This window comes from Chlamydotis macqueenii, chromosome 1 (assembly GCF_036417535.1).
Source record: "Chlamydotis macqueenii isolate bChlMac1 chromosome 1, bChlMac1.mat, whole genome shotgun sequence".
In the NCBI taxonomy this organism is placed as follows: domain Eukaryota; kingdom Metazoa; phylum Chordata; class Aves; order Otidiformes; family Otididae; genus Chlamydotis; species Chlamydotis macqueenii.
Window position 1 is genome coordinate 52,937,265 of NC_141556.1, and position 19,069 is coordinate 52,956,333.

The following is a 19,069-nucleotide window of genomic DNA, read 5'->3' on the forward strand; positions in this document are numbered from 1 at the left end:
TGTTACACAGAGATACGGATCAGCTTCTTGCGGTTTTTGCCTTATTCCTTGTCCAGCTCTTTCTCCCGTATCTCTTTTAGACAGCTCTATTTGGCTGTGACCCACCATGCTAGTCTCATGCCATTGACCTTAGTAGCCCTGCTGGGACTCCTGGCTCATGTCTTTTATTCATCATGCTAACTACATCTGTGTCCATCAACATCATCATCTACTACTGCTACATCAACAGCAGGAGCATCAAGAGAAGCCAATCAATTGCAACATACAGCCAACAGATAATGAGCAACATGGAGAAAAAGTATAGGGGAAGAATCATACATGTTCCAGCAGAGAAAAATAATCACCTCAGCTCCACCAAACAACCCAGAGCTCACCTTTCTTCTTAGTTTACCAACTTTGTTGGCCACCTCAGAACAGCTCTTTCTTCACCTCTGCCCTGGAAACTGAGCTGAGGCTCTCTCTTTCTCCCAGCATACTTCATCAGAATTGTCTGATATCTCTCCAGAAGCCTCTTCAGCCTGCATGGCAAATTAGTAAGGAAAGCATGAAGCAAAGCAAGTTGGCCTTTCTCACGTACTCTTATGTAAGCAGCACAGTCACGGCCTGCTTCATCTGTAAGGTGCTCGACAGGCCAGGAATTACTGAGAAGAGCCAGCCCTCCAGCATCACTTGGAGGGCCCAAAGTCTACCTGGATGAAGGAAGAAAAGACTCGCTTCCCTCCCAGGGGAACTGCAGGCAGTCTGCATTTGCAAGGCCTTTTGAAGCTTTTTAAAACCATAGGCTCATGCACAGGAGCACTGTGCAGGATCGAATGCGGGGCTTGAATTTGCTCACAGACTGTTACGTACGTGCTTTTACATCAGAGTTCAGTAAAGCTTGACTTCTACTCAACGTGACATTTCTTTAAAGCACTAAAAAGCCATGCCTGCTATGTTCTTCCTCCAGCACAGTGTTCCTTCTCCGCATTTCGTCCAGAAGTGCTTCTGACTGGCATTTCAACTTGACCGCCTGCTTCACTTTCTTGCTTTCACTCTGACATTTTCAAAATAGAAAAGATACATCACACACGGAACACAGGAACAGGATCCTTATGCAGAAGGTGCCGACAGTGTTCTCCACAAAGAAGGTAACACGACTCTCCCAAGTCCAGTCTCCTCTTGGAACTCTCAACCACAGATCTGCAACTGAAGGTACCAAATCCCTGGTACATGCATGACTGCATGACTACTGAAGTGCTGCCTGAGGTCTCAACCTCACAACTGGTCTAAAGCAGACAATACTTAAGCCGGTGCATTATTATCAACCCCCTAACAAAGACGGCATGAAGTAGGATTTGTGATAGCGTAATGGGACAACTCTCAAAGCCGGAAAGCTGGGGAATGGGCCAGCAGGACTTTCAGAGCAGCCTCTACTCAGTAGAACAGAGGAACTGACCTCTCCTAGGCTTTTCAGGAAAACCTCATCTTACAAATTCCTCACAGGATTATGGAGCTAGGCTCTGTAGCTCATGAAGAGGGAAGGCTCCGACAAGCTTCCTGAGGCAGAGGATGGCAGCTCTTTCTGAAGGGCTTCAATGGTCTTGGCTTGTTGCCGGACTGTGGCTTCCAGCCTGGCCTTTCCAACTTGGAGCCTGAAAAGGAAGTACAGGACGTCCACCAGAGCACAAATCCCAAAAGAGGAATGTGAAAGGACCTCATCTAAGCCAAAAGCATCTTTGAAAATTGTGTAGTATTGTCTCGCTGGGGCGCAAGAAGAGAGTCCTGTTGTTTTCACACAATGGCAGAAAGCGAAGCCTTGCTCCACTGTGTTGGTTCCTTACCGTTGCCTGCGTTCTTCCAGCTCTTGGACACCCGCAGTTCCACAAGGCGAGGTCAGAAGGCCCTGCATGTTCCTGGAAGTGGTTAGTTCCCTCTCTTTATTCTTTGTGATGTCCTTCAGGGACTCGGCATAACACTCAGTCCAGATACGCCGTTCTTTCAATTCCTGCCGCTGTCAGACCGCAACAAGAATCCTCAGTAGCCAGCTTAGCTTTGATAAAAAGGAGTGGACTGCTTTGACTTTCACGTCAACTGCCAAAAGCCATGTTACTTCTTGACCTTCTACACAGGGGCCCCTGTCCTACATCTACATTGATTTCCTACAGTGCTTCCTAAATGCTGCCCCAACACTCCTTGTCCTCCTCTCTCAAGGGCTCCAAACACTTTGCAGCCCCTTGTTGGCTACTCCAACCCAGTTAGAAGCTCCTTCTGCTCCTGAAGTGACTTTTCAACTCCATAACAATGATGATGTCATGAGGGAATACAAGAAAGCACCGCCACAGCACTCCAGTATGCCTACTCTTTCTCCATCAGCACACACTCTGCTTCGCCAAACCCCAGAGAAGCAAATACATGTGCTCCATGAAACTTGAGAAGCAGCTCTCTGAAAGGAATACACACACCCTTGTCCATTTAAGGACAAAGCCACTTCACGGTTAGTGGCCTTTCTAATCGTAGGCGCCGCGCTTCTAAAACAAGGCGAGTCGCTTACATGTTTCTCAAGCTACTCCTGTTGCAAAGGTGCCCAGGGTACTAAGGCCACCTTAGCACAGCCCTCCGCTGTTGCTTCCAGTGGTGCAAACAGCCAGGCACCAAAGGCAGCGGTGCTGTTCCCTCCCAGCCCCCTCATCACAGCTAGGCGTGTGCTGAACCAGCCTGGGTTACACCAGACCCCCAGGAATGGATCAGTTCCCCACTCTGGTTTGCTCCCAGAAAGGCCGGGGCCCCTGCCAAGAGCCAAGAGACGGGCTTTGTCCATACCTTAGCTTTAGACCTGTCCAGTTGCTTCTGCAGCTGCAGTTTCTGTTCCTGCAGGTGGCTGCTGTAGCGCTTCTTAGCTTTGAGTGAAGCTTCTGCCAGGGAGTTCTTTCTGAAAGCGTTGGTAAGCTCCTGCTGCAGCTGCCTGACCCACGTCTAAAGAAATGGTATTCCCTGAGCACGGAGAGATCAGTAAGAAGATGACAACGTGAGGGATGCTTTAACTCCTGGGATGATGTCACTAGATCGGTCTTCAGGGTGGCCTGGAGGCTGAGGGAGGTGGTTCTCCCCTTCTACTCTGCTGTCATGAGACCCCACCTGGAGTACTGCATCCAGCTCTGGGGTGGCCTGCAGAGCTGCTCTTCAAAAGGCATATTTGCTCCATTTTTAAAATATTCATATCGCTCCTGTGTTGGGCAAGGCTTTGGATTAAAATACAGCAGATGTGTCACCGATGTGTCACCGAAGAGTTTTCTCTCTTTATGCAGCTCTTCTGCTTCACAACGCGAACAAGAGGAGGTCCAAAATACACTTCAGGTCCAGAATCACTAAAGTCCTCCTAGCAGCACTTGAAAATGAACTCAGTACGAAGAAAAGCTCTCTGTACGGAGATCGGCCTTTAACAGTCACCTGTCTGTAGCCTCGACAATCTGCCTGAGTTGAAGCATCCTTCTTTAGCTGAAGCTCTTCTCTGCCCGGTGCAGAAATCTGAGCGAACAAGAACAGAGAAAGACCGAGAGGGAGGAAAGGAATCCCCAGCAACACGACAGCATCACAGCGCATTTCAGCACTGGGGCTACAGAAGCGTTACTTCTGCATTACCTGTGGAAGAGAAAAGAACTCATTCTCAGAAGAGGAGTCAAAATCTTCCTCTTGCAGAGCTTCTGCTTCTGGCAAGACACACAAAGAAGAGGTACGAAGCGTGCCTCTTTCACTCTGCTTTTCCCTATCGGCTTCACTCCAGAGAAGCTTACAGAAGCTTACACTTAGTCCCAACAGAAAGTTACCATTGCCACACTCCTCGGCAATGGACTGCATACAGGGCTATCAGTGCCACTGTGTTAGGCGTCTCTATTGAGCAGGGCTTTCAAAATGGGCCAAGGTACACCTGCCCAAGATAGAGAGGTAGAGGAGTAGACAGATGGAGCAAAATGTCTAGGCTGTATGCCCCATGGGCAACCGCTTGACACTGACTGGATGTGGAGAAGAGACCTATGTGCTGGCCAAGGAGGCCAACAGCATCCTGGCTTGTATGAGGATTAGTCTGGGCAGCAGGGCTAGGGAAGTGATTGTCCCTTTGGACTCGGCACTTGGGAGGCCACACCTTGAAAGCTGGGTTTAGTTTTGGGCCCCACACTGCAAGAGGTGGTGGTGAGGTGGGCGTCGCTGTCTTTGCCCAAGAGGGATTTGATAGCAGCATAGGAAATGGCCTCAAGTTGGGCCAGGGGAGGTTTAGCTGGCATCTTAGGAAAGACTTCATTGCTGGAAGGCTTATGGAGCACTGGAACAGGCTGGCCAGGGAAGTGGTTGAGTCACCGTCCCCGGAGGTGTTCAGAAGATGCCTAGATGTGGTACTTAGGGACACGGTTTAGGGGTGGGCATGGCAGTGTAACATTTGCGGTTGGACTCAATGATCTTCAGGGACTTTTCCCACCACAATGATTCTGGGTCTAGGATTCTACCTCAGAATCAAAAGAGGAATCCTCATCTTCCTCTTGTTCTGCTCCCGCCGCTGGCAAGGCACCTACGAAAGAGGAAAGAAGCGCAATGCTGCTGTGAGTGCTTATTTCACTCTGCTTTTCCCTGTCCGCTTCAGTCCAGAGAAGCTTACAAAGGTAACCATTAGTCCACCAGGAAATTACCATTGCTGGGCTCCTCTGCAACTGGCTCCCAGCGGGCTCCATAGTGGACTGCATCAGGAAGCACCATGGTTGTTGGCCCAGTTTTTGGACCTTCAGCATCCGACTGTGTAGATTAAAAGACATGCGTAAAAACTGGCACAGACTCATCCCGAACCCACTTCCACTTGCAAAGCTCTTGCTTCAGCCAACACCCATAACGTTGTATCAGGTGACGGAAAGGAGAACGGCAAACAGAAGCAGCGTGTTAGGCATCTCTGTGGAGCAGGGCTTTCAAAAGGAACTGAAGAACACCTGCCCAAGAGACAGAGAGGAAGTAGACAGAGGGAGCAAAGCGTCTAGGCTGTATACCCCATGGGCAACCGCTTGACACGGACTGGATGTGGAGAAGAGACCTATGTGGAGGAAAAACAGCAATCCTCACAGCGCCAGCCTGGTAGGATTTCAGAGGATCATAACTGGTGGGAAGCTTTACTGCTTCAATCCTGTACTACAAGTCCAGCTCAAAGGACAGCTGGTAGGAGAGCCGAGTCATTAGCTTGACCTCCTTCATCCCAGTCCAAACTGAGGAGCTTGCCTGCAGCAGCGGCATGGCAAGGTCCCAGTTTGGAGCATGTGGCGGAGGCAGCAGTAGAGAGAAATGAGACCAAAAGCAAGGGAGGCCAGGGAGACCCCAGGGAGTCCTTCTTAGATAGGGAAGAGTGGCTGCAAAGCTGCCTGGTGGAAAGGGATGTGGGGGTGTTGTTTGACGGGTGCCTGAATATGAGGCGGCAGTGTGGCCAGCTGGCCAAGGAGGCCAACAGCATCCTGGCTTGTATGAGAAACAGTGTGGGCAGCGGGGCTAGGGAAGTGATTGTCCCTTTGGACTCGGCACTTGGGAGGCCACACCTTGAACACTGGGTTTAGTTTTGGGCCCCTCACTCAAAGAAAGACATTGCGGTGCTGTAGTTTGTGTACAGAAGAGCAAGGAAGGTGGTGAAGGGTCTGGAGGACAAGTCCTGTGAGCAGCGCTGCAGGGAAGTGGGGTTGTTTAGTCAGGAGAAAGGGAGGCCGAGGGGAGACCTTCTCGCTCTACAACTACCTGACCGGAAGTGGTAGTGAAGTTGGCATCGCTCTCTTTGCCCAAGAGGGATGTGACAGCAGCATAGGAAATGGCCTCAAGTTGGACCAGGGGAGGTTTAGCTGGGATCTTAGGAAAACTTTATTTGCTGGAAGGCTTATGGAGCACTGGAACAGGCTGGCCAGGGAAGTGGTTGAATCATCATCTCCGGAGGTGTTCAGAAGATGCGTGGATGTGGTGCTTAGGGACACGGTTTAGGGGTGGGCATGGTAGAGTAAGGTTTACGATTGGACTCGATGATCTTCAGGGACTTTTCCCACCACAGTGATTCTGGTTCTATGACTCTTCCTCGAAATCAAAAGAAGAGTCCTCATTTTCCTCTTGTTCTGCTTTCACTGCTGGCAAGGCACCTACAAAGGACGTCAGAAGCTTTTCACTCTGCTTTTCCCTGTCCACTTCAGTCTAGAGAAGGTTCTTCTAGACTTCTAGACTTAGACTTAGACACTTTCTTCGAGACTTCGACACTTCTACACTTCACTACTCTTCACTTCATTCAACAGAATACACATTCGCCGGAACACACATCCACGGAACCGACATCGAGACGGCCAACACCGGCCGGATCGTTCCCCCATCAAGCGAACTGGACTGTCAGGACGCCGCAGCTCTGTGGCGGTAGCTATTACAACTGAAACTCTTTTCCCTCTTTCCTTCCTTTCTCTCCTTTCTCTTCCATTTACAAACTTCTTATCGGGTTAATAAAGTTACCCGGCACTTGACTCCGTTTTGAGTCTTAATTCTGTTCTCGAGAATACGAACAAAACCACGCTCCGGTGTGTGAGAGGTCGGTCCAGCCGCCCCTAGCCTCCCAGACTCGTCTGAGGTCGGCTAGAACGCAAGGGTGCCTTCCTCTCGTCCGAAATCGGAACGTGACATTATTTAATTGGCGTAGTCGGCAGGATTCTCGGAGAAACAGAAAGTGTCCAGTTGCTTTATTAGAAATTCTAGTGTGTGTGTGTGTATGACTGAGACCTACGTTGGTACAAAGCGAGTGCAAAGTCCGGATCCGCGGTTCTGTTTGTCTGCGAGGAAAAGAGCCGGAGAAGGACAGTGATAGAATTGGGCAAAAGACAAGCCCCTTTTGTGAAATTTGAAAGGTGTGTCCTCCTGAGAGTGTGGAGGGGGAATTGTGGTAAAAAAAAATTGTGGTGCAGCCCTCTCAGGACGAAATAACTCCTCTTTTGTGACATAAGTGCTTTCGTGAGAAATTTGAAAGGTGTGTCCTCCTGAGAGTGTATGTTGGGGGGGAATTGTGGTAAAATTATGGTGTGGGCCCCCCCCTTTTGTGAAATTTGAAAGGTGTGCCCTCCTGGGAGTGTGTGGGGGGGGAATTGTGGTTAAAATTGTGGTGCGGCCCTCTCAGGACGAAATAACCCCTCTTTGGTGAGATGGGTGCTTGCAAATGTGCAAATGTTTGTGATGAGATCCCCGCAGAAGAATTGTGGAGAGAAAATGACTCGTGTGGAGAGGTGGAGTTGAAGTTAGAAGATAAGGGAATCAGGCAAATCTACCCTCAGGGGGACTTGCAAAAAGCAAAAGAAATTGTAGAGAACCCCCCTCACATGTATCCCCTAGTTAAAACTGAATATGTGTATGAGGGAGAAACCGATAACCATCCCCAAGTTGTTACTAAAGAGGTTCCGTTTACAGCAACTGAGTTGGCAAAATTAAGGAAGGATTTTGCAAGGACTTCAAAGGAATCGGACACAGAGGATGTCTGGAGAGTGTCGTTGTTGGGGGGGGTGGAATCTTGTTGTCAGAAAAGGAAGCGGTAGGATATTGGTGTCCAGGTGTATTTTTAACTACCGGCAATTATCGGGCCCCATGGTCTTTGACACAGAGGGCAGCATATTGGGCTGGGGGGCTGAACCCTTTGGAGAGGGGAGACCCCCTAGCCATCATGGGCACAGTGGGTCAACTGGTGGAGAGTGTGCAGAAGGCTGCTTGTTTGCAAATGATGTATGGTAGAGAGCTCAAACCTAACCAGGGCTCTCCAATGATGATGCCTGTGGATCCCGAACAGATGACTCCTCTAATCTGAGGACTTCCTGATTCCCTGAAACCCATTGGGATCCAGCTACAGGGGAAGATACAAAGTACCCCTGTGGCAGACAGACTTACCGGTGCTCTGGAGGGAACAGTGACCCCTGATCATAGAAGGACAGGGAGGAAAGTGTGGACATGGGGAGAAGTAGCCCAAGAACTCATAAATTTTGGGAGGACATACGGTCCTGTTGGTGGATTCGGGCAAAACACTGAAACCAGAGCTGTAAGAGCCACAGAAAAAGGTGAAGGCTGGCCAGCACTGGTCAAGAGAAGTCACGATTTTAAGTCGGTCTGACTTACTGATCCTGGGAGAGGGAGACCCCTCGGCCGTCAGGAATGGCAGCAACCGGGACTCCAGACAGGTATTCCCCGAGATGTAATGGATGGGCTTCCAACACAGAAATTAGAGAAACTTGTACAAACAGGATCGGGGCAAAAAGTCAATTTTGGAACAACCCCTAGTGCCCCACCATGGATAGACCTTGGGGAAGAAACTGATGCAGAAAAGAGGGTGATGGGAAACTAGTTCCTCCGTTCCCCGAAGGTGGGGGGGGAAACGGAGGGTGGATGTTTATAAAACAACTCACCTTAAATGTGAAAGGGGATTTGTTGATTACAGTGGCTATAGGGCCACAGAAAAAAAACAGTAACCTTTTTAATTGACACAGGAGCACAAATCACCGCACTGATGCAGAGTGAGGCGGAGCAATGTGGAATTTTGACTTTGTCGAAAAAACTTCTTCCTTCTAAACAAGCAGAAACAGCCCCCCCCGCCCCCCGCCTTGTATTATACTGTGCCTAATTCAATTAATCCAAAGCGTGGTGACTCGCATGCAAGCGGCCACTGTGACTTCACCTGATGGGGTTAAACATATCAGGTTTGTACGGCAAACCAAACACGTAACTGTTAGAATCATATAACTTTGAAGGCAAACCTGGAAACCTACCTAAAACTTTTTTTTTTAGGAAAATATTGGGACTCACGGGGTGGGAAAAATATTATTGATATTTAAATCTATGGTTTTGATGATTACTATAGTCATGGTTAATCTATTAATCTTTATTTGTGTTATATGTATGATTTTGAATAGGTTATTTGACATCATTGGATCTGTGAACATCATATCCACAAATTGCTATATGTGACCTGGATTAAGGTATGTTACCTTGGGGTGGTCGATATTAAAAATGAAGAAACCCCTCAACGTATCATACAACAATAGAAACCCATTTTGTGGCCATACGTATATTATAAGCATAACTAAGTCCCTTCACCCCCCCTTCCCTCTTCTTTTTTTTCCCCCTTCAACCTTGGTGAGCGATGCTGAGCCACAGGGTGGTGATAGAGACTGAAAAGGTTAATTAATGTCTCAACATCGCTAGACGATGGAAAGATATGAGATTTTGTTTGGTTGGGGTTTTTTTTTGTTTGTTTTCTTTTGGTTTGTGGTTTTTTTTTTTCTTTTTGGAACCACCATGGGTCCACGGGGTGATATAAAATTGACAGCAAATTTATAGTGTCATTGTTTATTGACTGTGCTCTGAGTTGGAGGCAGGGAAATCCATTTTCCTGCTGTGTATCCAGACCCCCGTTCCGGTGGGCCAGAATTCCACAGCCACAAGCTCCACGAGGACTTGGTCGCCAGCCTCACCAAAAAGCAAAAACTGAACTGTTTTGCCAAAGAAAAGAAATGGTTGCAGAAGTGAACAAAATGCTTAACATTTTGATGGTGCTTTATCTTGAGGCGTTTATGATGTTGTGCATTGCTATAGTTTTGGTGGTTTATCTTTGTTTATCTTATGATTGTCCTTGTAAACAATTACTTGCTTCTTCTGATCCCCCAGAGCCATAAGCCTCAAACTTGGCCTGGGACAAATTTTTAGTTGTAAGATAAATGTTGATATGTTAATGTTCTGGTTTTGTAATTTACTTAGATAAGATATTGTTAATTAAATCGAAGTATCTAGCATTTATATCTCTTTGTACACTAAATGATAAACAATAATGTTCAGAATTGCATATATCTTTTTTCTTTCTTTTATTCTTCTTCTCTTTTTTATTATTTTCTTTCTCCTTTCCTCTATCATTTATGCCACCATGGAACTCCGTCTCTGAGGCAACAATGTTGAGCCACGGGGTGGTGTAAAAGACTGTGTCAAACATTTGTCTCAACATTGTTGAAACAGCAAACCACCACCCGAGCAATGGCTTCCCGTTATTTTGCAAGGCAACTCCTGTTGTCTTGCAAAACGTGAATGGAGAGCTGGTTCCGAGAAATCTAGCCCTATCCCCCCAACCCACCCCCCCCCTCGTAACCCCCCTCCCACCGCCCGCATGTGTATCGCCCGGTAATGCGCATGTGTTGTTTGACGGGTGCCTGAATATGAGGCAGCAGTGTGGCCAGCTGGCCAAGGAGGCCAACAGCATCCTGGCTTGTATGAGAAACAGTGTGGGCAGCGGGGCTAGGGAAGTGATTGTCCCTTTGGACTCGGCACTTGGGAGGCCACACCTTGAACACTGGGTTTAGTTTTGGGCCCCTCACTGCAAGAGGTGGTGGTGAGGTGGGCGTCGCTCTCTTTGCCCAAGAGGGATTTGATAGCAGCATAGGAAATGGCCTCAAGATGGGCCAGGGGAGGTTTAGCTGGGTTCTTAGGAAAGCTTTCATTGCTGGAAGGCTTATGGAGCACTGGAACAGGCTGGCCAGGGAAGTGGTTGAGTCACCGTCCCCGGAGGTGTTCAGAAGATGCATAGATGTGGTACTTAGGGACACGGTTTAGGGGTGGGCATGGCAGTGTAACATTTGTGGTTAGACTCAATGATCTTCAGGGACTTTTCCCACCACAATGATTCTGGGTCTAGGATTCTACCTCAGAATCAAAAGAGGAATCCTCATCTTCCTCTTGTTCTGCTCCCGCCGCTGGCAAGTCACCTACGAAAGAGGAAAGAAACGCGATGCTGCTGTGAGTGCTTATTTCACTCTGCTTTTCCCTGTCCGCTTCAGTCCAGAGAAGCTTACAAAGGTAACCATTAGTCCATCAGGAAATTACCATTGCCGGGCTCCTCTGCAACTGGCTCCCAGCGGGCTCCGTGGTGGACATCCGCTGTAACCATGACAATGGTTGGCCGAATACTTGGACCTTCATCATCTGACTGTGTAAATTAAGACAGGCGTGAAAACCAGCACAGCATGGCAAGGTCCCGGTTCGGAGCGTGCGGAGGAAGCTGAAGCAGAGGGAAATGAGACCAAAAGCAAGGGAGGCCAGTGGGGCCCCACTGCCTTCCCTTCAGAGAAGGTACCTCATAATCAGAAGGGGAATCAAACTGTTCCTCCTGCTGTGCTCCTGCTGCTGGCAAGACTCCTAGAGAGGGTGTAAGAAGCACGTTGCTGCTGTTAGCTGCTATTTCAATCTGCCTTTCCACATCTCTCCACCCCTGCATTCCAGTCAGCGTTTACGCGTTCTCCTGCAGGCCACAGTGCATTGTCGTCATCACCTCCTTCATGGTGAAGGATCCTACCTGCTGTGGCCAGTGCAGGTGCGCCCAAGGGAAATTCAGCAGGCTTCCCAGAGCAAGAGCTGTCAAGTACTGCTGCGCCTTCTGTGCCTCCCGCAGAACAATCTCCCGTCCTTTTGCAGCGCCCATATTCTTCCAGTTGCTTTGCAGTGCTATATACAGAAGGGAAGGAAATGCATTCTGTAAAAACACACCCCCCCACACACTTTCATCCACGCTCTACTGAAAGAGCAACAGGCATTCGTGAGCCATCCTACACATATTCCTAGCCATCTGCAGAGAGTTACACCTCCTCTCCATTTCCAGGGCCAGGAAGCTTAAAAAGTCCCCCGGCAGACAGACATCTAAGAACAAGGCTTCTACCTCAGCAGGACGCTATCCTAACGCTGCAGCAACACTTCGTCACCTTTCAAGCCAGGGTGATGTCTCCTCAAACCCAGTCCTGACTTTGAACGGGTTTGGAAATTCCCATGGTTGGTGTGAGGACCTGAGAGGTTACAGACCTCCTAGGTGGCATATCAAGAGCCCAACAAAGACTGCGGTTGCATTCCAGGCACTGCAGGGGTTCAGTACATTGCATAGGTGTTATCTTCTAACAACCCTGGCAGAGGGTCAGTTGGGGATCTGGAGAGAGACCACTTTCAGGTTTGCCTCGTAAGCAGAACTAGAAACAAAACAAAAAAACCCCAAACAAACAAGAAAAGAAAATATAAAAACCGTGCGCCTGACCAAGGCTGCTGTGCAAAGTGGTGCATTAGCACAAGACTGGTACTGTGCCAGAAGCCTGGAGGGAAGGAATGACCATCTTGTTTTGCTACAGCAACCCTCAAACATGCTTGAACTCAGAGGATATCATTTAGATCCCCTCTGAAACAAAAGGCAGGTAGTTGCGAGTCAGTTTGGTGGAGTGAAGCTTGGCAGCACACTTGGGAGAATTCTCAGGGAGAACTGTGGGGGAAAGTTTTCCTCAACCTACAAATCCACTCTTGACAGGGAAAGAGATGCATCAGAAGATGTCACTGAGCCCGGCTTCAACAAAGGTCTCAACACTTCATTCAACCCTGCTGATGGCACCAAAAAGGGCCCTACATCAGCACGGACACTCTGTCAGTGCAGCTGCTCTAACGAGGATGTCAACCACTTACTCAGCATATGGAGATACTGTGGCATAATTCGTAACTGTGCAACCAAACACGTCTTTCTGAGAAGGATCAGCACCATGCCGAAGAAGTAGTCGTATGATATTCATATCCCCAACAATAGCAGCAAGCATAAGAATGGTCCTAAAGCATCCAAGAGATGATAGGAAATACATCAGCTTCTGCAGACATTGCACTGCCATTACTTCAGCCCCTCTTTGCTTCCCAAACAACTCGTTTCCCCTCTCCTAGAGCTGGAGTGAAAGCACAGCCAAACACACGGAAGCATCAGAGAATTCAGGATGCTGGGACCGCAGGAGGTCTCCAGGCCAACCACCTTCCCAGAGCAGACAGGGGAGTCTGTGCATGTGCGTCGGTGGCACCACAGCCAACGCTTTCTTGCAGTCCTCAGTGCGGCAATCGTCCCCTGAGGTGAGAGAGCCGCCGGGCGCGGGCCTGCTTTCACAAGTCACGCAGAAGGAGCTCCTTCTGCGCAGCTCCAGGTTCTTTTGCAAAGCTCATTCCGATGCCTCCCATCAGTCCAGCCTGAACAATGCTAAGGAGTCCCGTGCGCACTTTTGACAAAGCCTTCACCTTTCATGCTTATCTTGAGCGTGCACGTCAGCTCCTTTTTGAAGAAGCAACTCAATCATCTCCTGACAGCGCCTCGTGATCGCAACAGCAAGCGGAGTGTACCCGAACTGAAAGAGATATAATCTCCTTAGAATAACAGAGAAAAGTCAAGCAAGTGTTGAGAAGAGGAGCCTTACGCAAAATCCAAGCTTACATCATCCTTAGCATCGATATGGGCATTGTGCTCAAGTAACAGCTCCACTAGCGACTTGCTAGACATGATGGTAGCCAGGTGAAGGGCAGTGTTGCCGCTGGCACAGTGGAGGTCAGGGTTGGCACCGTGCTCCAGCAGAATAGCTGCGCATTCTTTGTGCCGGTGCTCTACTGCCTGGAAACAAGACAAAGGCAGAATAACTTCCAACGTCTACGTTTCTCTCTGTCAGAACTCCCGCATCTTCCCAACACTGGGAAGTACGAGCGTCTGCAAAGATCAGGCAACATATGCCCCATCCCCGCTGACTACAACCTGCCTGTTTCGTAGAATCACAGGATACAATTCTATGCAGACCTATGTAAAGAGTCACGCGAGGTACGTATCGCTCAGCGCGTAATCGATAAGCCCAACGTACAACAGCATAACACATTCCACGTACCTTCATCAGGGGCGACTTCTTATAGTTGTCGCGAGGGTTTAGCTTGCACTTTTGTCCTACCAGAAAGCGAACGACATCTGCATGGCCGTTCGCACAAGCAAGGTGCAGAGGCGTCCTAGGAATTAAAGATATTCAGTTAGCTGTCACAGGGAGACAGCTGAAGACATGGTTTCAGGCTGTGGAACTCGCCACATGGGGCCACAAAGCTCAGCTGCCAAAAGGAAGCCGAAAGCACGCTTTCTTGTTCAGAGCCGGTGGCAGCAGTTGCACACCCAAAGCCTGGGGCTGTCTAGGAGAAGTCCCCAAGAGGGGACAGTTGAGTCAGGAGGCATTTCCTCAGCTGTGTCACTGAACCTGCCCAAGCAGGCTCTTGTGCCCAGGCCTCCAGCAGGACTGCCCAGCCACCCAGGCCAGCAAAAGGAGACCGCGTCTTGGCAGCCTGAAGTCTACGGAGGCTGCATAAGTCTGCGGAGACTGCGCAAGGCCCTGGGTTTTCCCCGGATCAGTCCCGCGCCAGGCGTGCCCAGAGACGCAGGGGATGGGACCTGTAACAGCAAGGGGAAGCCGTGCCCTGCTCAAACAAGCCACTCAGTCTGGCGACAGGAAAGAAGCCGTCTGTGCCTGGCCGAAGGCCTGCTGAGCCGCACACAAGATTCACTACAGGCACCAGGCGGGCAGGGCAGGGCAGGGCAGGGCAGGGCAGGGCAGGGCGGAGCGGAGCACCCGCCGGCTCCGGTCCCAGCTTGGGCAGGCCTCCGGCAAGGCCAGCGCTGTGGAGCCGGCCCTGCTCCGAGGGCGCTTGCGACCCCGCTGGGCTTTGCCGGCTCTTGCAGCCGGGGTGGGTGGAAGCTTTGCTAGGGGCAGTGCCCGGCCCTTACTGCTTGTTGGCGTCGCGCCCGTTGATGCGGAGTCTCCTCAGCCACCAGCGCCGCTGCAGCTGGGCCAGGTCGCCGTCGGCGGCCGCGCTGTGCAGCCCGCCCCGGCCCCTCTGCCGCTGCTCGGAGGCCCCGGCGGCGCCGGGCGCGGGAGCGCTGCCGGACGGCGGCCGCTGCCGCCCCCTCCTGAAGAGTCCGCGGAGGCTCTGCATGCTGCGGCGGGGACGAGGGCGCGGGCCGGCCCGGCGTGAGCAGCCGCAGCAGGCGGCCGGCGGGCTCTGGCGAGCCCCGGGACGGGAAGGGACGGGGAGAGGGCGGAGAGAGGGCGACAAGAGCCGAGAGGGGAGCCCCGAGCGGCGGCCGCGGCTCGCAGCCCCCGACGCTGCCAGCCCGAGACGCGCTGCCGGTCCCGCCGCGGCGGCGACAGCACTGAGCGGCGGCGGCTGCCGGGGGCGGCTTTCCAGCGGCAGCGGGGGGCGTCACAGAGGGCGCGGCGGGGGCGTCACAGGGTGACAGGCTGGCTGGAGGCTCCGTAAGTGTACGCAGACTGCGGAGTCTACGCTGCCTGCGGCGTCGGGGCGCCCCCGCGGCCGGGGGCTGCGGCAGTCGCCGAAGCGGCCCTCGCCTCGCCCGCTCCGCGTTTGCCCTCAGCGCGTGGCCGCGGAGCCTGGGGCTGCGGGTCCCCAAAAGCGGAGCCGGAGGCGGCCAGCGCCTGGCTCGGGCGGGCGGGGACGTCGGGCGGTCTCTCGCCTGGCTCTCGCCCTCACTCGCAGTGACCCCCCCGTCGGGGCTGGTGTGAACGCGCACCCCGCCGGGACGAGGCGCGCGCGCTGCCGTGGCCACATGTCCTGATACCGGGAATTAACTCTCTGCTAAATATTGCTTGATGTAGGGGAGTAACTGTCTGCATATTGCTTGATTCAGGAGGCTCGCTGTCTGCTGGACAACGCCTAACGATCCTGTTTGCCTTGAAACTCGCTTAAGCTTGTCAGGGACCGGTATTTGTCCAGAAACTGGTATTTGTCGAGGACTGATACGTCCAGCAAAGGACAGGATAACGGGAGCTGCAATGTTGGTCAGAAGTCGTTAAGAAACTGCTGAAATCACCCAGTGAAAGGAGAGCGTGGGTGAATGACTGAAGTTCATCTGGAGGAAGAAGTGAACGACCACCAGACACAGATCTGAAATGCTTACGCAAGTGTTTTTGAATAACCCCGCCTCGCTCATGCATATGTATGTCTGTATTGTGCAATCCTATGAATATGTATACCTGCACCGTATACATTTTTGGTAAAATGTGCTGTCGGTGTGTGTGCTTTTGGAGGAGCGATCCCCCACGCACCCGGCGCCAAATAAACATGCCTGCTTTATAAGGCTCTCCGAGTTGTAGAGTTTGATCCGCGCGTCAGTCCCCCGGCGTGCTCTCCTGCCAGGCGGCTCAGCTCCTGCGATCCCGAGGAAAACGTGCGTCAGCTCCTCGGCACACAGTGCCAGGTGCGTGTAGCACGTGAGCCCTGCCCAGGCTCATTTGCTTCGTGTTGGCCATGGGCAAAGGCACCTTCTTTACACTGACACCAACACCCGAATTAGCCCGGCTGGGAAATTTCAAGTCGGGACGGTACAAAGCTCTGCAGATGACATCACAGGCGTTCCTGTTCACGGTTTCAGGGAAGGCTCCAACAAGCTTCCTGAGGCAGAGGCTGGCAGCTCTTTCTGAAGGGCTTCAATGGTCTTGGCTTGTTGCCGGACTGTGGCTTCCAGCCTGGCCTTTCCAACTTGGAGCCTGAAAAAGAAGTAGAGGCCTTCTCCCAGAAGTCCACCAGAGCACAAATCTCAGAAGAAGAGTGTGAAAGGACCTCATCTAAGCCAAAAGCATCTTTGAAAATTGTGTAGCATTGTCTCGCTGGGGCGCAAGAAGAGAGTCCTGTTGTTTTCACACAATGGCAGAAAGCGAAGCCTTGCTCCACTGTGTTGGTTCCTTATCGTTGCCTGCGTTCTTCCAGCTCTTGGACACCCGCAGTTCCACAAGGCGAGGTCAGAAGGCCCTGCATGTTCCTGAAAGCAGTTAGCTCCCTCTCCTTATTCTTTGTGGCGTCCTTCAGGGACTCGGCATAACCTGCGCTCCGGATGCGCCCGAGTGCTGAGCTGGAGGCAGCAGTGCCATGTGTGTAGGACAGACAGAACTGGCAGCAGCTGTGGGGGTTGTCAGGATAGCAAGAAAAGAAAATGTTCCCTTGCACTTGATTCCTGTGCTCTGTTCAGCTGTTGCTGCAGAACACAGAGGGTGGCTGGGGCAGTGCTATGCCAAGAAAGTCTCCTGCGTGGAGAAAAGACTCTTGCGCTTCCACCGGCTGCTTCTGGCACTGACACTCGCTCTCTGGGGAGAACCAGTGCAAGACATGCAAACCAAAAATATTGGCGTTTGTTTGGATGTATTGTTCCCTTGTGCCACCTGCTACCAGCTAGAGAAGAGATCCTGAGTCAGACCTTTTGAACTGCTTGTGTGGGAGTTCGGAAGCTACATAATGCCTAGCAGCTACCTGATGGTGGAGAGGAGGAGGAGCGAGGGCCAGAGCCAGTCTGGTCCTGCCTCATGCTGTCTTGTCACTGGAGCTGTCTCCCCCTGCCCCGCAGCAAAATCAGGGCAAGTGCTGCGCTCAGGAGTCTTTGAGTGGACTGCTGAGCAGCCAGATTTCTTCCGCTTACACATCACCACGGAGCTCGCTGCTGCCTTGGGAATCATAGAATAGTTAGGGTTAGAAGGGACCTGTAAAGGTCCCTTTCTTGGGACTTTGCAGCAGTGTTCCTTGGCAGAGCTCTCCTTCTCAAGTATGCGAAGAATGGGTGCGGTTTACTGTTTGAAGACACCTTTGGTGTCCTCCAAAGGCCGTTTTGGTTTTAGAGCCAGGACATCTGTTAACTCACGAGTGTGAAGGGTGTTTGCCTGGAGAGGAGGTGGAGCATTATGTCAGTCTGGTTTTGCCAAGTGCACTTTGTGTATTTGTGAAAGAGTGTCTTGTCAAAGTTGCAATGCCTAGCTAGCTACCTGCTTGTGTTTGCAGAGGTGGGGTCTGGGCCACGTGGACCTCCATAGCTGTCAGCTTCCACTGCAGCCCAGCCAGACCTGAAGCATGATGGTTCTTCTCCACTTGCAGGTCTCAAACTGCGCTGTGGGAAACAGAAGTCCCAAAAGTATAAAAATGCATCTGAATGTCAGCTTGGCAAGCTCTTAGCGGAAAGCCCAATGAGAGACTAGAACAACTCTGGCGAGTTGACCCTGCAGAGCTATGATACAGCTGGTGTTGCCTGGTGAGCAACCAGTGTCACAGGGGTCCTCTCGCTCTGCCTGAGGCTATGGCATAATTGTTGTCAGTGGTTTACGAAGCTGTCCCTCTTAGTTGCTTGTGGCTTCCCTCATGCTGCCTTCTGCATTGCACTGACAAAAGCATTTCTGCAGCAGCAAAGGGAACTACCTAGGGAAACTGTTTCAGCTGAGGGAGAGAGGGAGACTCATTTCTTTCTGCTGTAGCCCTCATTTCCAGAGTGGTGGCACTGCATGGCTTGGCCCAGCCACCCAGAGGGTGGCACACCAATGCCTCTAGGGCACTTTCTCAGCAGCTTTCCTGAAGGTGTGCAGAAGAGATGAGGACCTGCTGGCTGGGGAGTTCGAGAAGTCCCCAAAGACTCTTTCCTCATGACCTGGGCTTGGAAATCAAGATTTGCCTGGCTAACTCTATGGCCATTCTTCACTGGCGGCAACACACATCACAAGATGACTTGGTGTCCGAGAAGGCTGTTGCCATCCTTGTGCCTGGAGACGCTGGATACAGTCTGCAGTTGTTTTGTCTGTTGCATGTAGCCCAAGGAAGACTACGGTTACAGCTCAGGTCAGACACGCGCATTAGAGCGGGCAGGACGTCTAGCCCAATAAAACAGTGCCTGCAGCGTGAAACTTCCGTGTCACTGGAGATATTTGGGCCTTGAAAGCACAGCATCCTTGAGGCTGGAAGGGACCTCATCTCATCCATCTAGTCTGTCCACGCCCTGCTCCAAGCAGAGTCAGCCAGGGCAGGTGGTGCAGGGCCACGTCCAGTTTGGAGCATCTCCAGGCATGGAGACTCCACAACCTCTCTGTGGCACAAATAAGCCACCAGCAGGCTGAGCCAGGGTGTCCAGCCCCACCCCAGGCCCCTGGGCCTCCAGCCCATAGGCCCAAGATGCTCACTGAGGCATAGGCAGAAGCCTCCAGGCCCTGCCTGAGCTCTGTCATGGCGTCGCTGGCTCCAGCTCTGTCTCAGCTGTGCCTGTGCCTGGCCGCGGACCACGCTGGTGTGTTGGATATCTGGAGAATCAAGGACACTTAGCGAACAATCCAGACCAAAAGGAGTTGTTATGTTTGTGAGCAGCAGGCTTCAAGGACATCGCGGAGGCCGTCTGTGAGAAAATGATGAAGCAACCTTGAAAGGAGGAGGAAAGGCTGGTGTACGTGACTGA

The 19,069-nt window shown here is 51.5% G+C and overlaps 1 protein-coding gene across 1 annotated transcript; it reads right to left on the minus strand.

The window, feature by feature from the left end:
- Positions 1-1,492: 1,492 nt before the first annotated feature.
- LOC147602052 (uncharacterized) lies at positions 1,493-18,845 on the minus strand. The gene is made up of 11 exons (XM_086744179.1): positions 18,801-18,845; positions 14,579-14,853; positions 13,701-13,815; positions 13,262-13,435; positions 13,069-13,175; positions 12,481-12,618; positions 3,619-3,754; positions 3,427-3,504; positions 2,800-2,952; positions 1,821-1,990; positions 1,493-1,631 (listed from the first exon to the last, which is right to left on the minus strand). The coding sequence occupies exons 1-11, from the start codon at positions 18,843-18,845 to the stop codon at positions 1,493-1,495; spliced, it is 1,530 nt and encodes a 509-aa protein (XP_086600305.1).
- Between the last annotated feature and the right edge of the window lie 224 nt (positions 18,846-19,069).